General features: G+C 47.6%; 1 protein-coding gene across 1 annotated transcript in view; it reads right to left on the reverse strand.

Moving 5' to 3' along the window:
* Positions 1-6,816: 6,816 nt before the first annotated feature.
* LOC144179773 (facilitated trehalose transporter Tret1-like) overlaps positions 6,817-25,015 on the reverse strand; it is a 32,332-nt gene continuing 14,133 nt past the window's right edge. The window contains exon 2 of the mRNA XM_077708211.1: positions 6,817-8,079. Within this exon, the coding sequence (XP_077564337.1) occupies positions 6,938-8,079 (1,142 nt within the window). The 3' untranslated portion in view covers positions 6,817-6,937. The remainder of the gene's footprint in view (positions 8,080-25,015) is intronic.

Here is a 25,015-nt window from a genome sequence, read left to right on the forward strand (position 1 = left end):
ACCTCAGACAGTCAAAATGTATAAAAAAAATCATGCACCCCTTCGTCTAACGACGACGATGGTTGAACGCGAAGCTTTGTGGTGATGGATCCTTTGGTTGGTCAATCCCGCACTGCGAGTATGTGCTTCTCTGGAGGTACGTACATCTTTTCAAGAATACCCATAGCAACTCTCGGGTGTGCAGTCCGTAGGCCTAACGTTTGCGCTTGGGGTGTTCGGCGCGAGTCGGTACCTGCTGCTTGGCGTTGCCGTGTCGACATGGAGCGATTGCATAGACGCCGGATTCATAACGCGAGGGACCGAGGTTCGATTCCGGCCACAAAAGTGCTTTTTTCTTTCTCTTCACCCACGATTGTTCATCATCATCGTCAGAGAAAGTTGGCTTTCATGCAGGTTGTATTCGCGTACAGCGGCATCACTGAGGACACCAAAGGCTCGCTTTAATAAATCCAAGTTTTATTTCAGTTTAAACATCAACGACCATGAGAGAGAGACTAAACATAAAAAAAGAGCCTAAAAGAGCCTTTAGGGTGGCCTCCTCATTCCAGGAGTCCATTGGCACGGGACGCGTCTTCTGCCCTCTCCACCAACTTGCGCTATACGTCGAGGGAAGAGCTGGCCAAGGCGCTCTCCCAAAGCTCATAAGTGTGGAAGGGATTTGGCGGGTCAAGTGGGCTTTGTGTACAGCCTCCGAGCATATGAACAGTGTTCCGAATTCCCCACAGAAGCGGCACAAACGGGAATACAGGGTGGGGGCTGTATAGTGGTTTCTGCTAGGGTACGAAGTATGCTATCGTGTCCCTTGGGTAGTTGTTTGTGTGGTGGGGCGCAAGTTTGTCTCTGTTTCCGATAGTGCGCGGTAACCTCAGGAAACGAGACTAGAGGAAGCGGACGCAGATCTTCGTCTTCAGGTACTCGGCCGGTCAATCCTCGAGCTGTGAAATGGGCAATCTCGTTCCCTGAGGCTCCAATGTGCGCAGGCGCCCAGGGTATCTTGGCGGGTCTTCCTAGTAGCTTCTGTTGCAGTATTTTACGCGCAGTTTTTTGTATTCTCCCGCAGGAAAAGTTGCGACAAGCCTGTTTAGAGTCGGTAATTACGGTCTCAACTTGAGTTTGGGTAAGCGCCAAGGCAATGGCCGCTTCCTCGGCGAGTAGAGGGTTGGCTCGGTCCAGTGATACGCTGGTGCAGTGCTCTTGGCCCATAATAGCTATTGCTACTGAGGCCACCTTCCGGGATAGAGGGCTGCGTCCATGTATGTCACGGCAGGATGCCTTCCATACTGCTTTGATATAGCACGGGCTCTTGCTTCTATCCGGTCGGCGTGATGCACTGGGTGCATGTTTCGCTGGAGTACAGGTACTTTAATGTGACGCCTGATATGCGGGATGTCTGTGACTTGGGGTGTTGGGTGTTGAAGCGGAATCGATAGCCCAAGTCTCGAAAGGATGGATCTTCCGGTTTCTGTAGTGCCTAATCTTGCCATCTCGTGGGATAGATGTGCCTCGATGAGTTCATCAGCTGTGTTGTTGAGTCCTAGACGAAGCAATTTGTCTGTCCTAGTGCTGACTGGTAGGCTCAGAGCCTGCTTGTAAGCTTTTCTTGTAATGTCATCCAGTTTCTTCAGTTCCGTTGTTGAGAGCAGATCATAGGGCATTGCGTAAGTGATCCGCGAGATGACGAAGGCCTGTACGAGTCGGAGTGTATCAGATTCGCCCATGCCCTTGTCTTAGTTATTATGCGCTTGAGCATGTGTGTGACTTGCTCCGTCATGGTCTTGGTCTAGATGATTGTTATGATATTTTTCTTGTCAGCCTAAAAGGTGACGCCCAGTATCTTGATGCTTTGAGCAGGGGTAATAATGTGCCCATCTATGTGTATGGCGATGGTGGGTGTCCCTGAAGGGTTCTGTTTGGTTGAAGACACGAGCGATATTTCGCATTTTTGAGGGGCGCAGCTCAGTACACATGACCTTGCATAGCCATTTACTACGTTCGCTGCTTCCTGTAGGCGCTCCTCCATTGCTCGAACTGAACCCGTGGTGGACCAGATGGTTATGTCGTCCGCGTAGAGGACATGATTTATACCCCGAATAGAATTAAGGAGTGCATGTAGTCCTATGAGAGAAATGTTAAAGAGGAGGGGAGATAGTACAGCCCCCTGGGGAGTTCGATGTCCTCCTATTTGAAAGGGGTCCGTGGTGTGGTGCCCTACTTTGAGTATGGCTTTCCGATCTGTGAGGAAAGACTTGATATACTGGTAGGTCTTGACTCCGCAGTCCAGGGTGTTCAGCTTCGCCAGAATGGCCATGTATTTCACATTGTCGAAAGCACCCTTTAAATCCAGCGACAATATAGCCGTCGGGGAGTTACGGGTTGCGGGTCTCACTGCTCCTTCTTTGAGCTGGAGCAGTATATCCTTCGTTGATAAATGGGGTCGGAAACCCACCATTTCTGGGGGCAGTTTTCCGGTATCTTCCAGAAAGGATTGAAGTCTTTTGAGTATGATGTGCTCCAGGAGTTTTCCTATGCATGAAGTAAGAGATATGGGTTGGAGGTTCTCTTTACTGCGTGGTTTTCCTGGTTTAGGGATCAGCCGAACCTCCGCGGCCTTCCATTCCTCAGGTATTGTTTCTTCCTTCCAGATATTGTTGAAGTAATTGGTGAGATCCAAGAGCGACGGGTCGTCAAGGTTAACAAGCGTCCTATTAGATATGTGATACATTCCTGGAGCTGTGTGCCTTCTGAAAGTCTGTATGGCTGCGGTGACTTTGTGCAGTTGGATGTCTTCGTCAAGCGCCGGGTTTGGTGCTCCTGAGTACGATGGTAGGGGTTCTGTTGGTTGCGTCTGAAGATACCTGCTCTTGAGGGCTGTGAGCAGGTCTTCCGTGTGTCCAGGAAATTAGTGTATGATTTTAGCCATGTTGTGCTGGGACTCTGTTTTGCTAGCTGAGGAGTTGATCAAGTAGCGGAGGAGCTTCCATGTTTTTGCAGTGGTGAGGGTGTTGCGCAGGCCATCGCATAGAGAAAGCCAGTTTTACCTACAGAGAGTTGACGTACTTCGCAGCTTCTTGTGTTAGCTGTGCGATCCGTTTTCTTAGCTTTCGATTATGTCTCTGCCGCTTCCATCTCCGATGCAATTTAGTCCTGGCTTCCCAAATGTGCAGTAAATGAGAGTCGATGCACGGTGTGGCTGGGGTTGTCTTTATTATCCTGATGGAGTTGTTTGGTCCAGTCCTGCAAAGAGATTTCGACTTGGGTTTCTTCGGCAGGTGAGCGGTTGCTCCGTTCCTCTCTGAGCTTCGTCCAGTCCGTGAGGCGAACCATACCTACTACTGCTTTGTAGTCCGATACTATTACAGTGGTAGATAGAATGGCGGGATCACTGCCTTGATATTCGCCCGTTTGGATCCATTAAACTTGAGGAACGTTTTTCGTAAAAGTCCATATTCTTGATTTTAAGGGCTCAAGGGAAAGCCGTTCGCTGGTTTCCATGTACAATGCCAATGGTGTAGCAGAGGACGCATGAAACACATAAAGACGCCCAGACAATATGCCGACAGATATGCCCAATGGTGACGGATATACTGAATTCCAATGACGCATGCCTGACTGCAGTTTGTAGAAAGCAATCCACTATTGAAGGGAAGCGGCGAGAGCGTGGCTTCTGCGCTCCGCGAAGCGCCGGCGAGAAGTCGCGAGAATCGGGAACACCCGGCACCTGCGCAATGGCCGCATGTGGCGGAGAAGCTGCTCTGTCGTCTGCTACGACGCTCCTCTGCGCCGCTAAGTTTACGAGAGCTGAGGAATCGTGTACTTGCAGGATATGAGCAGCCGGGCGAATCGCCGTAGCCAATGACAGAGCGGTTTTTCCTCCCTGGAGCGGTCAGTGCGCGTATGCCGGCTGTCTCCGATTCTCGTCACTTCTCGGCGCCGGCGCTTCGCGGAGAGCAGAAGCCACGCACTTGCCGTTTCCCTTTAATACTAAAGTGCACTGTACGTACATATGACTCATTTCGCGTGGAGGGCGTGCGCAGATACGGAAATATACATAGCGACAAATTCATGTCCAATTTATACCAATTTATGCAAGAAACTAGACCGCACACTAAAAAAGAACACCTATACGCATAAACTTTTGCAATTATTTCAAGAACAAGTGGTGGTGGCGGGGAAAGTTTTTTCTAATATTGGAACTTTGTCAGTGTTATAAATCTCCTGACGTACGCCGTGTACGTCAGGAGACGGGGCCGGAAACACAGTGTCTGATGCCTACAATTTGTGCATTTGTGAAGGATGCCCGAAACGTTATTTTCCCTATTTTCCCAGGGTATGCCTTTTTGAGACCCTAATATTCCAGTTCCTTCGGAAGCGTTCTATAGCTCTAGGCCTCCCTTAAAGTTTGTAAACTTGGCAACAGCGACCGGTGCTCCTCAATGCCAGTACACCGCAGACCATGGGAGGGAAGAACGCGGCCGAACAAGCGGAATGACAGGTAGCGAAATTCACCATCGTCGTCAATTCTCCTATTACACGGCAAGAGGAAAGAGCAGCGGCGCAACGGGTAGGTGACAGATCGAAGCCATTTAAAAGCGCATTGTCAAGGAAAACGTGTCAAGGGGAAAAATTACACAGCATTTTGAGAAGGCGTGAAGGAAGCAAAGCTTCTCCCGTGTTCAACTGGAAATTCGCATTCGCAACTGATAAGGAGAGCTCAGGTTCCCTTGTACTTTTAAGTACGGTAGTATTTTTGGGGGCTTCTTAAACTAAAAAAATGGTATGGGCACTTGTCTGTCTGTCTGTCGTCTATCGGTCCCTCGATTCAGCCTTCCGGCCAAAAGTTGAATGAATAGGTATAGGTGTATATAGGAAAAATATTTCCGAACCACCAAATCTGGAAACGCAATTTATACTTGTTAACGTTGTTAAGGAAAATAAAAACATAAAGCATATTTGAGGCAGCACATCAATACATAACTGGGGCTAGCAGTCTTCGTTTAATTCAAAATAAATGTTTGCTTGATATTTGCGATAGAAAGTAGAAAAAAAAAGACGCGTTGAAATCAATACTTTGACGCAAAAATACAAAGAGAGCAGGCGACGAGCCTGGACCACTTGGTGGCGTTCCAAGTTAAACAGTAACGAAATGTTCCGGTAGATGGCGCGTGAGCAGTGGAAAGCGCGAGAATAAATCGGGATCAGCAAATCTCGTCCGTGCTTATTGTAGGAAAAGGGAAACGGGAGGGGAAGAGCGTGGCACGAGGGCACAGGAGAGGAGAGGCATTTGCGTGCAGTGGCGGCAGATGACTATCGTCTTTCAATGACATTTTCAGCGAAGGGAGCAGATACGTGCCCAATTTTGTTTAGTTAAATAACGGCGCTCGGTAAAGTAAAGTTTTCCAGCCATTCGATGCGGACAACGCCGTGTTATGCCTCATAAAACATATAAGGCCTTCTCCTTAAAATCGTCGTACAGGCACTGCGGAAAAACAGCTTAAATTATGATAACCACACATTACGCAGTAACAGTGATGCCACGTTAGACACTCTGTATAAGGCGGGGGCTATAAGTAGACACCAGGCAATATATCAGTGGGTGCTTTTTAAAGACGATAGTCCTTCTTGGGCTACTTAAACCCAGAAATTTTGGTCTGTCTGTATGTCTGTATGTCTGTCTGTCCGTCTGTCTGTCTGTGACTCGATTCAGCCACCCGGTAAAAGCAAAACAATGCCTGCGCAATAGTCTTATATAGTCACAGCTAAATCTACCCGTCTATGTCCGGTGTAATGTTCATACTTGTCAACATTGTTGAAGAACAAGGCATTAGGCAAATATGAGACAACAAATCAATACAGAAGTGACATTTGCAGTGTTCCTTTATAAAAAATCAAACATGCTTGACTATTGCGAAATTAAATACTTCATCAACTGCAGAAAAAGAATTCACTCTGCCTTCGCCTGCTGTCGCCCGCGCCACTATAGCTTCTGGCGCCATTTTAAGAAATCAACCGGCAACAGTTACGCAAGGTTCCACTAGATAGGTTCCACGTTCTGCTTGCAACGCACGTGGAGTAGGGAAACGCGGTTCTATAAACGCTGAAGTAGAGCGCCTCGATTAACGCTCGTCTTCGCCGTACGGCAGCGTTCGCATCGAGACACCCGGTTTGGAGCAGTGGAACGCGGGAAATTTAAAATGATTTAAGCAAACCTTTGGCGTCTTTACCTTGGGAGGAGCGCGACGCAAGAGCAACATGAGAGGTTAGCGGGAAAGCGAAGGAAGGCATTTACTTCGCAAAAGCCGACAAAGACTATCGTCTTTTGACGGCATTTGCAACGAAAGGAGCAGATACGCGGCCAATTTTTTGTACTGCCCATGTACACCTGTGGCACCGACTCTGTCTTCACGCAAGTAATTTCGATAAAAACTGTTCTGTCGTCCTGACGCCATCACCGGAGCAGTGGGAGGCCGTGCTGACCAGCGCGGTCCAGGAGAACCAGCGTGGTCTTGTGACCCGGGCTCTTCGTGCTGCGGCAGGCCATGGCATCCCGGACCAGGGCCGCCAACCAAAGGGGCTGATCACCTCAAGACCAACGCAAGGGGATCATCCTCCGCTCCTTTACCATTTGTGGAAAATAAACGTTTATACTACTACTATTACTTTCATCAATGACCTCCATGGGGGTGCTAGACGGAACTAGACGGAACGTTCGTTCAAATTTGGGGAACTTTATTTGCCACGTGTGTCAATCAGCCTGTGGCGATTCATTATAATGCGCCCCCCCCCCCCCAGATTTGTGGTTCACGGACAATCGCCACATCACTCTCTGGAATGGTCTATGTAAAAGGTATAGTGCACAAGGCAGTAACCTGGGGAGTAAAGAGTTTAAAGCCTGGGGTCAAGATTTCCTTCATCTGCGACGGCACCCTTAAAGGGCGTACTAGTCTCCTGTCCAAAAAAAGTGTTCTATCTCTTCTAGGGTTTTTCCTTTTGTTTCGGGAAGAAAAGCCAAGATTAAAACAAAACCCAACAGCAGCACAGCACCAAACAGCCAGTAAGTGCCGGCCGTGGTTAGAAGATGCTGCAAAACGTAGAATTCTTTGATCAGTAGAAACGAATAGCCGAAGCTGAATGCTGTGCAGAAACCCGAGGCAAATCCCCTGACACCCAGCGGGAGAATCTCTCCAAGCAAAGTCCAGGGCACGGCCGCCAGGCCAATGCAAAAGGCCACGATGTATAATGTCATGGCCACGATCGGGAGCCAGCCGTATGATCTCCCGAAAGCCTCAGCGCTGTGTTCCTTCAAATAAAACGAGTATCCAAGGAGGAAGAGACTGAGTGCTGTAGCGAGCGTCGAGGATAGGATCAATATTTTACGGCCCAGGCGGTCCATAAAGACGGCGCATGCCGCCAAAGCGTAGACCTGAACTGCGCCGACTATAATCGCAGCATCTGTCGGAGACAGGGACGCGTTGGCGTCTTGAAGGATGTCGTTGGCAAAAACAACCAGAACTGCCATTCCGGCGGACTGGTGCACGAACATCACCAGCAGGGCACACAGAAAGGGCCGGTAGATGTGCGGCCTCACCAGGTCCCGGAACCGAAAGTCTTCGGTCTCGTAAATTCTACCCTCGATGGCGGCAAGCTCTTTTCTGCCCTCGGGTCCGTGGTAGAAGAGTACGGAATGTAACGCCGCTTCACGGCGGCCTATTTGCAGTAGCCAACGGGGGGATTCCTTTGGCCAGAACAGCATGATAGTCATCAACACGGTGGGTACCATCATTGCAACTGCGAGGAGCTGATAGTTTAGCCATTTTGCCAGAACGAAGGTAATTAAAACACCCACAAACATAGCTATGTGGCTTCCCGTATTGAGACGCCCGCGGATGTGCGCTGGAGAGATCTCGGAAATGAACAAAGGGACCGCAAGCGCCACCATGCCAACCCCGACCCCCGTCAGAGTCCTGCCGGCGAACAGAAGAAACTTGGAGCTGCCGAAAATGATGCAGAGCCAGCCGCTGAGAAACCAGGGGGACGACGCAAAGAGAGTCGCTCGACGGCCAATTATGTTCACAAGTTGCCCTGGAAGGAAGAGGAGACTGGGTATAAAAATCAATCAATCAATCAATCAATCAATCAATCAATCAATCAATCAATCAATCAATCAATCAATCAATCAATCAATCAATCAATCAATCAATCAATCAATCAATCAATCAAACTTGTTTTATAAGATTAGTAGTGTCACATTTGCACACGGGATAGAATAGAACGCGGAAAGGTTATGCAACCTTATATGCAACGTTGTATATCGCGATGTGTTTCAAAGGTTTAATTGAGGACATTAGTAAAACTGCTCATACTAATGCACCTAAACGGACAAACTGGGTTGGTCAAAGCAATAAAATCGCGAAATAACTCTTTTAACAGGGAGCAACGTTCAGGCTTTAGTTGTGAAAAGCTCGTACTATCGTGCTAAAACAAAGATAGTAGTGCCATAAAGAATTCTCATATTAGCTTACGTGTTAACCGCAATACATCTATAGCAACCCTAATTAATATACCAAATCTAAAAAAAACACCTGCCAGGAAAAAAACATGCAAATGTATAAGGCTAAGAAAGAAAGTCTAGCACAAAAATATATGTTTCGGAAGAAACAAGATAACCCAGGGCAACAAATTGAAATGCAGGAATATTAGAGCCAAATGTGTACAAGGATCGATGCATTCCAGAAAAGCATCATCACAGAATTTATGTATAAGTTAGGCATGCAACAAGTAATTAGGTACCTGAAAGGGTCCATGAAGACAAAATACAACCTTGACCTCTTTGAAGGAACAAGTCTCTGGTAACCCACTCAGCTCTATTTCAAATCAAATCAAATGAGATCAGATCAGATCAGATCAGATCAGATCAAATAACATAAAATCATATGAAATCAAATAAAGTCTTTATTTTCGACATGATCATCATCAACCACAACAACAACAACAGTTCTTGATGTTGGGGGCACAACGAAAAAGCCGTTGATCAGCTTGACGGGGGAAGTGCCTGCTTACATTTCGGCAAAAATAAAAAAAACACGTTTGTAATGTAAAGAACGCAATAAATATTTAAAAACTTTCAGATTTCGTGGTACAGTGACCTGAATGGACCAGCGCTAAAACGTAGTTATCAGTAGAGGCCGGATTCTTAGGCATTAATAAGCGCGTTTTAGGCGCCGAAAATAGGCACGCAGAACAACGTTTCAGGCCTCCAACGTTGTAAACATAGGCACCACAAACTGTAGATAAGAGTAAATAATTTTAAACGAGGACGTGCGCGACCAGTATCTACGACAGAAAAACCAAAAATACTATTGCTTATGATGACACAAAGGCGCCATCAGTTGTACGTAGCTGTTGAATTGTCTCATGAAACTGCTGGACTAATGTCGATCCATTGACTTAATTGAACAAGCGCGCTGCTCAGTCATGTTAAATGGCCACTGTCGCTTGTCGAGCGTCGAATACAGTGAAAATGGCATAAGAATACCTAAGATGTGGAGAGGTGGGAATACGAATTAGAAAAAAAGGTGTAGTTTATGTCTGCCTGGTTTAATTATTGCCGACACGACAAAAGCATGCACAAGTGTTAAACGGACGAGAGAGGATGATTTATCAAGAAATTAGCACCCTCTTACATGAGGAATACTAGGTACAACTGTGGAAATTTTCTCGTATACAATGATATTGTCCAAATTGAACAGGCAAAGACGTTTTAGCATGTTAGACCAGGGAAAACTAGTAAGCGTACAGGCTACGCTCGCGAAGGTCCCACTGATAACAAAAGACGAAGTTGAAAAGGCTCTCCAAGGGCATGAAAAGTGCAAAAGCTGCAGATGACAATGCCCATAACCATGGACCTTTTAAAGGAGGGAGGATTTATTGTACTGGAAAAGCTTGCTGCACTATTTTCAGAAGGGCCTAAAGACTCTAAAAGCGCCAATAGCATAGAAAAATTCCAACAATTAAGATTCATGAGAATGGGGACACCAAAGACCTTAAAAGCTACAGACCCAGCAGCCTACTTTCAGTTGTATACAAGCTGTTTACCAAAGTAAAGGTTAACCGAATAAGTAACAGCCTAAATTCCCTTCCTCACGGGTTGGCTTCCGTTATGGCTGCGTGCAAGAAGGTGCATATCCACAGGGGGGGTTGTTTACTCACATGCAAATACAGTGAGAAGGTTTGTGCTACGCTACCGCGAAACGGCGCAGGCAACGCTGTCCAGAGTACTCGAAGCCGGCTTTTGCGGCCCGAATTTCTATCGCAAACCATCGCTATCATCATCACCATCATCATCATCACCATCATCATCATCACCATCACCATCATCATCATCTTTATTTCTACGTGCCCACCAACAGCCAATGGCCTTAAGCGGTGGTGCACAGGATGAAACACAAAATTTGATGCAAACACAACAACTATACATGCGAACTGACTCTCAACTCGAATGGTTATGACATGATTACGGGGCTGAATGCTATAGACGGTATTCGTTGAAAAGTTTAGCGGACAATTTCTTCGCTTGGCAACACTGGAAACGGCCACAGACATGGCCGATGCACCTCGGACGGGTCTAGGTCTTTTCGGTACAGGGCGTTTCGGTACAGGGCGTTTCGGTACGATCTTTTCGGTGCACGGACTTTTCGGGACACGGGCGTTTCGGGACATGGGCGTTTCGGTACAAGACATTTCGGTACAGGGCGGTTCGCTACAAAAGCGAATTCCGGCGAGCGTTTGAGGCAGCTAAATTGGCGTGCGCTGTTGACATGGGAGTTGCAAACACGCAAATCGAACCTGTTTATTTCAACTGCTGTGGCTCGTGTTTCTGCGTTATTTTAGGCCAGTAAATATTTACGCGGGCTTGCCAAAAAATGCCTATTTCCGTAACAGTATCCGCAAAATGTATAGCTCGTTCACAACTTCGTTTTTTTTTAGCGATCTACTCTCACCAGTATTTTATAAAACACACCCGCGACAATATCATCATGAATTTTCTCTCGTCTTTTGTAAAACATCAGCGACCGTAACTATTTTTTTTTTCGCTTTACATAAACTGCAAAAACTCTTGCGTAATTAAGCGCCACCACACGGGCAAAGGAACCTGTGTTTTTCCAACGAAATGACGGAGATGTTGCAATATTTTGACATTCCATGTTTTTGGGCGTTGCTTTCTCCTGATAACGCAATTTCCATGCCGGGTCATTATCTATTCATTACCAAAGGCACCTGAATTGGCTTTGTCGCAAAGCGTGTTCCGCTGAACGATCCTGTGGACAAACACGAGAAGAAATGCAGACGAACGAGCGACATACATCCTCGCTGTAAAAATTACTCCATGGCTACCTATTCGTCAGAAATATCTGGGAAAATAGATAGTTGAATAAAGCAAGACCAGGGGCAGCTTTCTGGCTTACCGCAGTTCTTATAGAAGTGACTACTACGGAGTTACTGAGCGTAGTGCAATGAATTTTCGCACAGCTAATGCTGGAGGGGGGGAGCTTGCCATGTGCTTAGTTTAGAACGTTGTTTTACGTGGTCAGTATGAGGGCCATTAATACTGCCCTTTTGGGGTGCATGGGCAGTAACTGTTGACACTTACACAAAAGCTATTCGTAGTTTCATATCCAAGTCGACTACTTGGTCAGTGAAAAATAGAACTTTTCTCTCACGGACTCACTAGGTTCCTGAAAAGTTCAATATTTGAGCGGGAACGTGACGATAACGTTTAAGAGAGAGAGAGAGAGAGAGAGAGAGAGAGAGAGAGAGAGAGAGAGAGAGAGAGAGAGAGAGAGAGAAATCTTTAATGAGTCTGGCGATGTCAGCCGAGCTAAACCGCCTGGCTTGCTACGCCAGATGAATGCAAGAAAAAAAGAAACGTATGCACTTCTGGTAAGCAAAAACTACTAATTTAATCAGATTGCGAGCAACGTTATACAAGGGGTACATCTTCGTTTGGTGCTTAGATGGCAACTGCCTCTCCCTCCAGGCTCGGTGTGCGTTTTCCGCTGCGCGGCAAGCATTTCAGGGGTCGCATTCGGTGAAACATGAATCACACGATTGAGGAGTAATGGCCTTATATGCCCTCCAATTATGGGCTTTGTGGGCGACATCAATAACAACAGCGTGATTGTTCGTTGATTTTCCGCCTTGCACGTTTCTGCGCTCTTCGGGGTACGGGGCTTCCCGTCGCCAAAGTAAAATGAGCGACATGAAGACGGAAGTTTGAAGTATACAGAAAAAAATATGTACACCTATTTACATTAGTTAAAAATGGTAAAAATGGGTAACGCATTGGGATGGACTACCAGGGAACGAATCCCTCTTCGGCGAAGCCGATGGGGCAGCGCACCGTAGACAAAAATACAGAAGCACTCAAATGTTCGTCCCCTCGCGGGGAAAGATTTTTTTATCTACATTCTCGCGTTTCCCATCCTGTCGTCACCCACGTGATCTTTTTCGCCCTAGCGCGTTCAGAAAAATAAAAAATTGGGCCCATCTCCCCGCGAGGGGGACTCGAGTAAATGCGTCGCATAGGGGGTGGGTGTATTGCGTTAACGTTTAGTGTTTGGGGAGTTGGTGGTAGTGAATGCGTTGTATCAGCAGCTTCTTGGCGTAGTTTGAATGAGTCAAGGATATAAGGCGCGTTCGTAACCTCCCATTCTGTGTCGGCTTTGTGGCGCAGTGGGTAGAGCATTATGTACATCGCGTTCCGCCCGCAGGGTCGAGGGATCGAAACCAGGCGCCGGATAGTATTTTTTTTATATAGTGTAGGGGGAGGGGTGCGGACAACGACGGTGCGGACTACGACGGACGTCAACGCGGGTGACATCGTGAGTTACTGTAATGCTCTGCATTTAAAAAAAAAATCCTGCCTTAGCCTCTCGAATGGGTTGCCGTGGCTAGCCGGAGCTGCAGGGCGTGACTAGCGACACGAACCAAAGGCGAGTGCTTAGGCAAGCTCGGGTTCAAGCACGCGCCATGCACTGTCCTTCCCCACTTCCCATGCGTCGAGAGAAATTCTCGGAAGACAGGCGATTGACCGCCACGTCGAACGTACATCGGGATTCCGCAGCCCCTTCGGTCCAAAATCTTGGTCCAGAATAAAAAAATTACGCGTTAAGGGGTTTTCGCTGCATGAACATGTCAGTTTGTTTTTTATTTTGTTTTTGGAGAGGATCTCCAGGATCTATTTTTTTTAAAGGCGGCATGTGCTCTTATTGCGATTATTTAACGCCTACTTATGAATTCGCATACTTTCCAGGTGATTTCTCCGGTAAATATTTGTTGAGGATAGTTCCTCGAACCTCTTTCATTTCTTTACTTTTCTCATAAATGGTCTTTGAATTGATTTTTCAATTGCTTAGACATTACTTTAAAATTTTTCCTGAGTACCGTATTCTTTTTCCCGAAAGTACCGAATGTGAGCTCCAGAGATACCAACGTGCAGGGATCCAACGACACTCCTATTCGGGGACGCTACTTAGACGTGCATGATCGCTGCGGAAAATATTTCTTACGCACTGAGCTCTCTTGCGTGCAGTTAAAAAAATTAAACACCTATTGTTTAAATGAGAAAGAAATGGTTTAAGAGCGCAGTTAAAAACTTCGGGTTGTTCACTTACATCATTTCACGCAAGTTGAGTTGCAGCAGTTCATGATAGTCTGCAGCATGCCTGTTGCAGTCGGTACTTGTTCTTTTTACACCACGCGTTTTTTTACACCATAATGTAGCGCGGACAACTGCTTCTGCGAACATCATTTAGTCGGCGACCATATTATAGCAATTATACTCTGCGACAAAACGCTAAGAATTTCAAATGAGCAGTCCTTGCGAAGATGAATATGTGTATGTATGCTGCAGCAAACATTGCAGAGTGCATTGGACGTCATTACACAAGATTTCCAACTTTTCATTGCCAAACACAATAAACCCGCCGCAGTCCCTGCTAACTACGAAGTCGGGACGGAAGCGTGCGGCAAGATACAATAGGTGCCTTCCGTAATGCATTGCTAATAACGCCTTAAGTACTTGCGTTATCAGAAGAAAGCAACACACAAAAATGCGAAATGCAGAGAAATCGCAACTTCTTCATCATTACGTTACGAAGGCACAGGTTCCTTTCCCCGTGCGGTGGCACTCATTTACGCGGCCGTTGTCGTAGGGACTCCGCAAAATGCAAAAGGAAAATAGTTACTCTCAAAGGTTATTGAAAAAAAAAAAAAAAGAAACAGGCAATAATAATTCGTCAAAAAATAAGTCAGAAAACACGATGATGCTGTCACTGATTTGTTATACAAAATACTGGTGATAATAAGTCGCTAAATAACAAAGTAATGAACAATTCGGTTGTCTAAATGCTACAAGTATCCCAGGTAATATTTGACAAATCAACAGAGGTTCTTTTGGCAGGGCCGCATAACCAATTGCTAGCCTAAAATGACGCGAAATTGTGAACAAGAACATTTGTAATAAATAGGTACGAATGGCGCGCTTGCAACCACCCCCCGTAAACAACGCGCGCCGCCCAAAGCGCTCGCCAAAATCGTCTTTGTACCGAAACACCAGTGTGCCGAAACGCCCGTGTCCCGAAAGGTCCGTGCACCGAAAAGACCGTACCGAAACGCCCTGTACCGAAACGTCCTGTACCGAAAAGACCGGAGCCGACCTCGGACACGGCGCAGCCTGGGCCACTGCGGCCGCACGCCGAAGAAAAAAAAAAAGATACCGGCGGTGTGCGTCATCTGCTCCGTTCCAATCCGATTCTAAACTGTGGCGCCAACAGAGATGTTATTAACTGCACTCACAGTGAACTCGGCGCAATACTTTGTGTTCGGCGAAGAGTTCGTAACGTGAAACACAGTCACGTGTTTCACAGTCGTGCTTAGCTGGACAAGTGCCGCCATCCCATTGAGCCCGACGTAACGAGGGACGGCGCACCGTGGCCACGGGCGCACTCACACGGTTGCATGGAGGAGAAGAGGGGTGCTTGATCTGCGGGCCGTGCGCACAACGTCGCCTAGCAACAGACGCTTGGCCACAGATATGGCGGCGCACACTTGGTTGCCTGCATGCATTCTGCGCAATTGAATACTGAGGATATAAGCTCGCTAACGAACGCAATAAATAGTATATGTGCCGGTTTCCAGTATAACAAGAATCGAAAAACTGATGAATATGTCCAAGCAGCTCTTCATTGTTTTCAAAGAACAAATCCTGGCCGACTCGGTATGGCGTTCCATGAATTAAAGAAAATTACACTTGCTCTCCTGAGGGTAGCTTTACTATTACTCATATGTCAATTTCCCACAGCCATATCTGGCTCCGGGCAATTTGCCGGAAATATCCCTCCTGGTCTGAACAGTTATAGTGTAACTGTAGACGTACAGTACACGTAATCATCGTGCGTGCATGCGCACGCGCATGTGTGTGTGTGTGCGTGCGCGTGTGTGTGTCAGTGTGGACTTGTATGTGTTTGTGCGTGCACACACTCACACATACACACACGCACACGTACACGCGCACACACACACGCACACGTACACGCACCCCCCCCCCCCCCCCCCCACACACACACACCTGTTCAAAAGGCCTGGAATTGGTTTTCGTCTTGCATATTCACTGTTGTCGGTTATTAGCAGTTGACTGCTCCCTTTGATTGAAAGAGTTCTCAATACAGAAGCTGACGCACGTTCAGACTCTTCGCGCTCAGCACAGAACCGACTTCGCAAGGAACGGCGCGACGCCAGCAATGATTTTTTCCGGAGCGGTATCATAAACTGCACTTAAAATCACGCCTTGATCTAGTATACGCGATTTTCAGTCTTTTATTATAATAAAAAGTTACGCACACGCAAATCTGGTACGGACAAGCATAAGAAAATGGCTGCTGCTTAGCTCCGCTAACCTTGGATATTCAAAGCAAAACCTTTCTCTCTCTCTCTCCACTTTATCGTGTCCCTCCCCATCTACTTTCCTTCCCCTGCACTGGGTTGTATGCAGGTGAGCTCCTTGCCGAGCTCAAAATATCCCCAGTGCTTTTCTTTTCCTTGTCCTCTCCGGCAAACCACAACCAACCAAATCAAAAACTTGGCTTAGTCTGGTTGAGTCTTGGTTTCGCTTGGTTAACCTTTGATTTAGCTGTATTGCCGACCACGTCTCAAAGTGGTTCGCTTCCATGCAACGCTCACAGAAGGAGGCCGGATGAACGCGGCGTTGGGCGGGGCGAACACGGCGTTCATTCATGGCGAACGCACCCCACCGTTCCTGTTCGCCGGGCGCGAGACGAGTCACGTTGCCCGAAACCACCCAGCGCCGCATGCACGGGAGGCTGCGGGGGTGGTTGGCTGCCTCGGCCGCAGCGGTGGTGGCGACCGCTGTTGGCGCCTGTGGGCGCCAACAGCGGGCCCGGCGAATCACGCAGTGCATTGACTCTAGAGGAAAAGCTGCCCGGCCAGCCCGTGCATTGAAACCGTGCTACACCCGGGCGCAGACATGATGCCACCCTCACAGCGTTGCCCGCTGTCTTTTTGCCTACTAGAGTTGGCGGCAGTAGTGGGTTTTCACCTAGTAACATACGCATTCCATCATGGCAGCCACCGTTGCTGTGTGTGCGCCGTGAGAACTTTGCTGTGCAGAAACGTTGTGTAAAGTTTTTCCTGTGGTAGGTAGCGAACTTTTGTGCCGTGCTGCCGCGTTAGATGCAGTTTTGCATTCTCCGCAGCGTAGAAGGGTAGCGCGTAGATTAGCGGGTACTTCGTACGCTCAGAGAGGTAGCTTTTGCGGGTGCGTCAGGGGAGCTAGGTCGTCGCTTCGGAGTTGAGCGGACGTGTTTTAAATGCAGAGCATTTCTTTAACTCACATGTAGCCTCCGATGTCCGTCCGCAACAGCTCAGCGCGCAGGCGCGCCCTCTCCCCAACTCCTCCTCTCCCGCATCACGCTACCCTCCTCGCTCTCAACAACAGGTCCGCACCCCTCCCCCTACACTATATAAAAAATAATACTTAGCGGCGCCAGGTTTCGATCCCACGACTCTGAGAGCGGAACGCAAGGTACATGGTGCTCTACCCACTGCGCCACAAAGCCGACACAGAATGGAAGGATACGAACGCGCCTTATATCCTTGATTCATTCGAACTACGTCAAGAAGCTGGTGATACAACGCATGCACTACCTGTGGGCAGAACGCGAGGTACATGGTGCTCTTTCCACTGCAACTCCCCAAACACTAAACGTTAACGCAATACACCCACCCCCTATGCGACGCATTTACTCGAGTCCCCCTCGCGGGGAGATGGGCCCTTTTTTTCGTGCTCCTGTGCTTCGGAGGGGCTTCATTTCGGCGGCCCGTTGCAACCGCTGGCCGTTGGATGTCGCCCGGCTTTCGCTCTGTCGGTGTGGGCGGTCGAGTGCCAGCTCCTCCCCCAGTACGCGTCTGTCGGCCGCACTCCTATCCAGCGAACTCCAAAGCGGTCGGGACCGCCGCAGACTTCGCTCTTCGCCGCACCAAGCTCTCCTCCGCGCTTCACCGTTCCCTTCGAGGCTTCTCGTCTCCCGGACGGAGCACTACTCCAGCCACAGTGTTCGTGGTGTGTTGTGTGCGAGGGAATCGACCACTGTGGAACTACTCTTCTCTACTCTTTCCTCACCTTTCTAATCTTTACTTTTCTCTCTCCTATCCTATTTCCCCTACTATTCCCGCTTCTGGACTGTGTTAAATGCATGTGAGCTCCCATGAGAGCTTAATAATATCACCAGTTCATTTATTTTCCTTCTTCCTTTAAAAATAAACCACTTCCCCTAATTGCTTTTTTCCCCCGATTTTTTCCTGGTGCCTTCCCCGTATTCGCGCATGTGCTGTTTGTGTATATATCCTTTTGTGTGTGGTAAAAGAGTTCAGTTGATATGCAGCGCTAGTCCTGTGTAGTCTTTTCTTGGTTGTCCCGTCTGTACCGCGTTAAATTAACATGTTTCCCACGCCCCTACTCCCCCCCTATGCGTCAGCTGATTGTTTTCGCAATCTATTGAGGTGCTCTTTACAACTACTTGCTTTTCTAGCAAATGGAAGTTCAAACTGTACAAAGCTTCCAAGAAATGCTTGTAAATGGAAATCGTATTTGTGACTGCACTTTATGCTAAACAAACACGCTTTCTGTGCATGTGCCTGTGCCTGTACCTGTGCCTGTCTACGAGGCCTCGGCAGCACATGTGTCAACTTTTTTCTCCAGTTGAAATGCTTTTAGGTAGTGGTCCTTGCATTAGCTTAGATTCAATAGCCGTGAAATACCCAAGCCTAATATTACTATGTTATGTGCATCATGAAACTCACTCAAGGGATTGCGGAACTATAGCTTTCAGTACTTCCAACCACAAAGAAAGTAGTGCAAGTGTTCATTAGTCGCTGCAGGGCTCGTTACCTTTTAAAATTTCATGCCCCCTCTCCCAGAATAAAGAAAAAGGAAAATTGTATGAGGAACTAACTATTTCCAGCAAAGCTATGACAGGTTTAACGCCAATAAACAGACAGGGCTAAAAGCCAAAATACCTTTTTGAAGAAAAAACAATATCATTATTAATAACTTAAGCACTGGAGAAGAGGAGAAGAACGAAATAAACAAATACAAGCAGAGGCAGCATAAAAGAGCAAAAAATGAACAAAGCAAATGCAATTCTACGACGCAGTTAGTCACGAAAGCTTGCCACGAAGGAACAGACACTTCAGGGGAATTTTTAAAAAATTAGAAATTAAGTACCCTATTTACATCATGTACACAGAAAATCAAACATATTTCAGTGGTTTTAGACAAGATCGAGCTGAAGTAGCCAAATCAGTTCTTGCCTTGGAGAAGCAGATTGAAGTGAATAAGAGAGAAAAACAGTCACAGGTGCTGAAGGGGTGTTACCTGCATGCAGCATCCTTCGTTTGCCCATTTTGTCGTTTTGCCTGCATGTTTTATGCCTCTCTTTTTTTCGCCCATGGTGCTGTCTCTGTACTGGCCATTTCCATGCCATGTTTTTTTTTCTCCCGAATTTTTTATCCTTTATTCTATGCCAGTCCTTTCCTTTCCTTACAAGTTTCCTGTTCCCATTTCCACATGTAGCACAGCCAGCTGGGCAGTTCTTCTTCTTTCCTTGGTTAACCTCCCTAGCTTTCTTCTATAGTTTCTTCCTTTCTTTAAAGTCGCACATTAGGTCATCTTAGCCTTGCTCTTACCATCACAAACGTCCCTGGAGGTCTGGTGGTATTACTGGTGGTGAAATAAAATTTGTTAGATGAGAATTGCTTGTACATATGACCTTCTTGCTTTTTCTGTGTTTATTTTTGCTGGTTCTGGCAGCCAAAGAGTAATGCACGTGTGAAAAGTAACTTGTGCGCAAGATTTTATTGGGCTCAGCTTGCACAAATAACTTCTCACACCTCAAACAAAATCGGTGGAAGGATGAGAAGGTAAGGCTGGCAATGTCAAATTTCTTTTTTTCGTTGCCGCAATTGCGACACGGAATATGTTCTATGGTGTGAAGCACATGATACACGGGCTGATGGCATTGTGATAGCCCATTATTTTTGATGAAAATAACAATGCTGGTGACCAGAATCTGAATGAGCATTAGCCAGAACGTTCATAATCAGCTACAGCATTACTGGAACTCAGCTTCGGTAATGCAACTTCGTCATCATCCTTGTTGCTGTGAGCACGCTGGAATGGAAGCGTGGAAATTTTCGACCAGGGGCTCTTAAAGGGACCCCGAAAAGCTTTGTGAAGGTGGCAATCAAATGCATTCAGGTGGTAGAACACATAACGGGGGATTTTTGAGCCAAGTTTGAGCCCCATACGTTGTACAGATAATTTGTAAACAATTTTTGAAGATCGCCTTTCTCAGCCGATGAGCGCGACGCCGCAGCGAGCCAACCGCGGCTGACGCAACGGCGACCGCGGGTGACGCAACGGCGATCGCTGCTGACGCAACGGCGAAGGCACCCCCTGATTCGCCCAATCACCGGCAAGGTCGGCCGCCGGCGGCGTCACTGCCATTGGCTTCCGGCTGCTCTTCCTCCTTCATGCGCGATCCCGAGGCAAAGGCGGCAAAGGCGGGTCCGCAGTGATTGACGCGAGCCTAGGCGCAGGAATGTAGCTAGCTGCTTTGAAGGAGGCAGAGAGGGAGGAGGAGTCGATCGGCAAGTGGGGAGAGGTGCATATAATTGCTTTTGGCGCAGCCAATACTGAATGTAGATCAATAATTCCAACGGCATTGCATCGCTATATTGGTGCTACGTGACAATACAGGCCTTTTGTAACTTTTACAGAAGGCTTTTCTGGGTCCCTTTAAGACCCTATTTATTCGAACTAACTATGGTGCACAAAAACTAGATTATATAATACCCCATTTTCTTAATACAAACCCGGTAATATTCGACATAGTTCTTCAATTTACCTCGCTGCTCAGACTTAAACGAAATATAAAACGACATTGTTGTACTTCAATTGTCTGGAAGTCTGCACTGGTTTCAACTTAAAAAAAATTCCATAATGTCTGGTGTGACACCTTTGCGGCCACCGGTTTAATGTTGGCATAAATGAGAAGGCTGTGCTACACATTTCGAATTCCTTCCTTCTATCGCGTATCGCATTCGCATATCGCATTCCTTCCTTTTATCTGGTGTATACAGCTGCAGAACGTCTCCAGGTGGCACTGGCTGAACCGACACGTGCAGATGTAACTGTCGCAAATAATAAAATTGAGAGTTCAATTTATTGTCCGCTTTCTTAATGACTGTCATATGCAATACACATTAAGTGTCTGAATACTCTATATTAGCGATTGATAGTCTCATGCTAGGCAGTCTGATTCACATGCAATAGTGGTTATGTTTGGCAGCTGTTTCAAAATTAACCACTATGATTGAACTAATGAGGGGCAATAACAATTTATAGGTACACTCAAATTAATTTTCTTTTCAAGGGAGTCATATATTCTTCGTCAACTTCGCCTTGCACAAAATACATGACGGTCCCATCGCGACCCAAGAAAGCGTATTTGTGTGTTACCTCAACATGCTTCCTAGGCGGTTTCTACTGAGACAGATTTCCGGCCGAACCCACAAGCATTTCAGGCAAAACCGCCGGCAGGCGGGGTGGTCCTGATAATTGGGCGTGAACAGAAGTGGCCGTTTCCACGGAGCAAGATCTTGCTCCGTGGCCGTTTCCGTTCATTTGCGAAGGCACCCAGGGAAGGACAGAATAATTTTTCTTAACGCCCCACCACACGGGTGCCCATGGGACATGAATGATGTTTACTCCTCCTCTTCCTCCTCTGTGCAGGTAATATGAGACATGGGCAATATGAGAGTAGAGGTGCAAGTAGACGTAATAAAACAACGTCGCTGATCCACCGAGTTTAAGAAATGTGTCATGCAAAGCATCATATATATTCTCGAAAATTTCAGATTGCGTGTTTCAGCGATCGAAGGAGCATGCACCAATCGCACGCACGAATACAGGAGATTTCTGCACCTACATTCGGGATTACCTTTCGGCTTCGCCTTGCCCTCCTCTCGAAAACCACCTTATTGTGCAAATAAAGTTACCATTATCATTATTAGTTGGCGGTTGTTTATCTCTCACTCAAGTAAAACACCGTTCAGTGAAAGTATAACAGCACTCGTAAACAAATACGCTAGGCGTGGTAAAATGTTTCGTACATTTGGTTGTTTTTAATTTACGAATCATATATGGTCAAAAGCAGCCGATCTGCCCAGCAATGTCTCGCGTAACATGATATGACCGGCTGACGGCGAGTTCAAATCGGCAGCAGCCACTACGGACATGTAGAGAAGGTGTCCTTGAAGATAGGCGGCGGCGGCTTTATTCCGTATCGTCGGCAGTCTTTGCAAGCTTGTCTTCGCAAGCAACGAAGTGACACAGCAGACACTAAGGCGTGTTAGAGTGAACCTTTGTAAATTACCCCCACATGAGTGACGCTCCTTACAATATACCGAAACTGAATTTGGCGCCTCAGCCCAACGTCCTCTTTTTTCTTAATATTTCATTTATTTTTGTTCGTCAAGCATGAATGCTTCGAGCAAACTGATAAAAAGCATACAAACTTGTAAAAAACTCAGTTATTGCCATAAAAGTTGCCTAATTTTAGCTTAGGGCCCTAATTTTGGGCCTCATTTTCAAGAAAAATTGTTAGCCATATCTTCAACTACTGATCTGGCAACTACAGCGTGGCATCATGGCGGCATCCGTGTTTAGACACGTTTTTGAGCCAGCTTTACCCGCCTGACGCAGTGCGCTTCGAGGAGTGTGCCGCCGGGGGTGTGTCTCCGATCAAAAGTTTATTTGCGCATCCTCCACAAAATCGCTGGACGAAAGTAGTAAAGCCGTGCTTAAAATCTAAGCGAGCCCAAAGAAACAGAAGGGAGAGCGAGCCCGAGTGAAGAAGACGACAGATGCGAGAATCCCTAAGCCGATGTCACGGCGACGCGCTTCCCAGCACCGCCCGTGGTCGCGCTTACCGCCAATTGGTGGTCAGATGTTTTAATGGCGCCCCTAGCTCCTGACGTCAGCTTTGGGACTCGTGCCGCTGTCGTCTGCTACACTCCGCTTGTGAGGGGCAGCAGTGCTAGTGCTATAGAAATCGCCGGTTTTGAGGCTTCAGCGCATTAAAAAGCGTATTTACAGCAATTAAGTTCTTTTTCCAGCTTCTCACACACCTCTGACTAATTTCAAGCTGTATTTCCTGTATCATATCTTGCTCAGCATGCGCCTCGTGTCAAACCCGCGCCTTTATGAGACGAGAGTGCGGCGAGTGTGCGCACCCTTTCTTGTCCCAGTCGCTCGGGATATAAACACTGCTACAATAAAGATTCGGCCTTCTTCCCATCGCACCCCTTCGTCATGCCCCACATACCCATCATACCCCACAAGTTTGCAACAGCGGAGGAGAGAGAGCAACTTTATTGGGAGTGTAGCGGAAGCCGCTCGGCACCCGCGCGCAAGCGGCTCCCGCCGACGGGGACTTTTCCTTTCTCTCCAGTCTTCCGCAGGCTTGACGACAGTGCGCCTTTGTGGAAGACGCGTATTGGCGATGCCGCCGCCGGCTTACTACAGGGGTCATTCCCCGCCCTCTTCAAGGGTCGCCTTTCTAGGGAGCGCTTAAGTTGTTGTCCGGCCGACTCCTGGCATTAGTCCTGGCGCCGTTGTCGTATGCTCGCTTATGGAGGCGAAAAGCAAAAACGCCCGTGTGTACGAGATTTTGGCGCACGTTAAAGATCCCCAGGTGGTCAAAATTAGTCCGGAGCCCTCCACTACGGCGCGCCTCATCGCCTGCGTTGCGTCGGCGCGTTAAACCCTACAATCAATCAATCGTATGCTCGCTTGGGGGGCGTTTTTTCTCTGTTTTGAAGGACGGGGGGAGGGGGGGGGGTTCCTTTTTTCCTCGTCGGGGGAATCTCTCGGCGTACGCATCTTTTCGAAATAAACAGTCTTGTCTTGAATCTGCAAACCAGCTCCACGTCTGCTTTCTCGCCTCGTTCAGCAGCCGATATTCCGGTCTGCTACAAAATTGGTGACCCGAACAACGCTTCAACGAACACGCCGCCATGATCTCCGACGACAACACTGCTATACTCGGTGACAACTTAAAGTAGCCATGAAGAGAAAACACAAGTTTGGTTCATTCGAAAGATTGCCTCGTTAGAACCATAACGACACCACTTATAACGCAAACTTCGCTCAAATAAGCTACATAATTAGGAGAAAAGGAAATGACCATGCGACCCACCAGCTCATTTTCCGCAACAGAACCTATGATGTCACTCGAGAATGCTCTGCGATTGGCGGAGGCCGGCAAAAGCAAACGCATGTTAGGCAGGGCTTACAGTTTGCATAGCGAGCTAAATGCCCGTGAAACATACTGCACATTCTTTTTATGACAAAGAACGGTGGAGTAAACGGTTGAAGTTCCGAACGAACACGCAAGCGTGTGCGCCAATGAGTACGAAACTACCGCCAGCCGAGCTCGACATCTCGCCGTCGCGCAGACGAATTTTCGGGTTCGAAGCTCTTAGGGGCCAACGAACCGTTCCAGCACGTACAGCCGCGACCTTGCTTGGTATCTTAATCCCTTGACAGGAGGTTGGCCGTCATATCGCCAACCAGCAAAGGTAAAAATAGAAACGAGGGGAGTAAGGAGCAGCAAGAAGCGACGAGATAGTGCCAGTCGTCGCAGAAGTTTCGAATCGTGTTGGCTTGCTGCTGTCGTTACGAGCTCGTTTCCAGTTTACAAGCACTGAAAACTTCAGTTTGTTCGAGTAATTTACAATGAAATTTCGTTGCTGCGTTTTGAAATGCCCATGTAGTACGGGCAAATCGTCGAGGGAGTGCGACATCCCCGCCGGTGAGGAGATCTCCTTTCATGTACTGCCCAACGACGAAGCTCGGCGAAGCAAGTGGCTACGTTTTGTGAACTTTGCAAACGGAGGAGAAAGAGAGCTAAAGGAAGTACGAGTGTGCTCGCTTCATTTCCGAGGAAGTGATTACGGCAGGGACCCTTACGTTAGCTCACTCCTGGGACATGCTGGCGCTCGTCGCCGACTTCGTCAAATCGCTCTGACCTTGGGGGGAAAAAATGCCGTAAACACCGCCCATTGACGCTCTTATCTTTCTGGTCGAAGCAGAGAGCTCGCGCGAACGGCTTTCCATACACGACACCGGCCAACTGACATAAGCGATACTGCTACTGAAATTGAACTATTATTAACCGTAATAAAAATACGGCACATACGTACCAGTCTGTATTCGTCCGTCGCGACGGGGCGGACGAGGCAGCGGTGCCGACGGCAGGGCGTTCGTCTGTTGTGGCTATCGCGGAATGGTCGCTTTCCCGTCCACCGCGTATCCCACAACTCTTGCCGCTCGTGCACTTAGAAGCATTGAGCGTTCAAGTGGTGTGAGTTTATTAAA

This window comes from Haemaphysalis longicornis, unplaced genomic scaffold, assembly GCF_048455015.1.
Source record: "Haemaphysalis longicornis isolate Haplotype H1 unplaced genomic scaffold, Haemaphysalis longicornis Haplotype H1 scaffold_4, whole genome shotgun sequence".
NCBI classification, from domain to species: Eukaryota; Metazoa; Arthropoda; class Arachnida; order Ixodida; family Ixodidae; genus Haemaphysalis; species Haemaphysalis longicornis.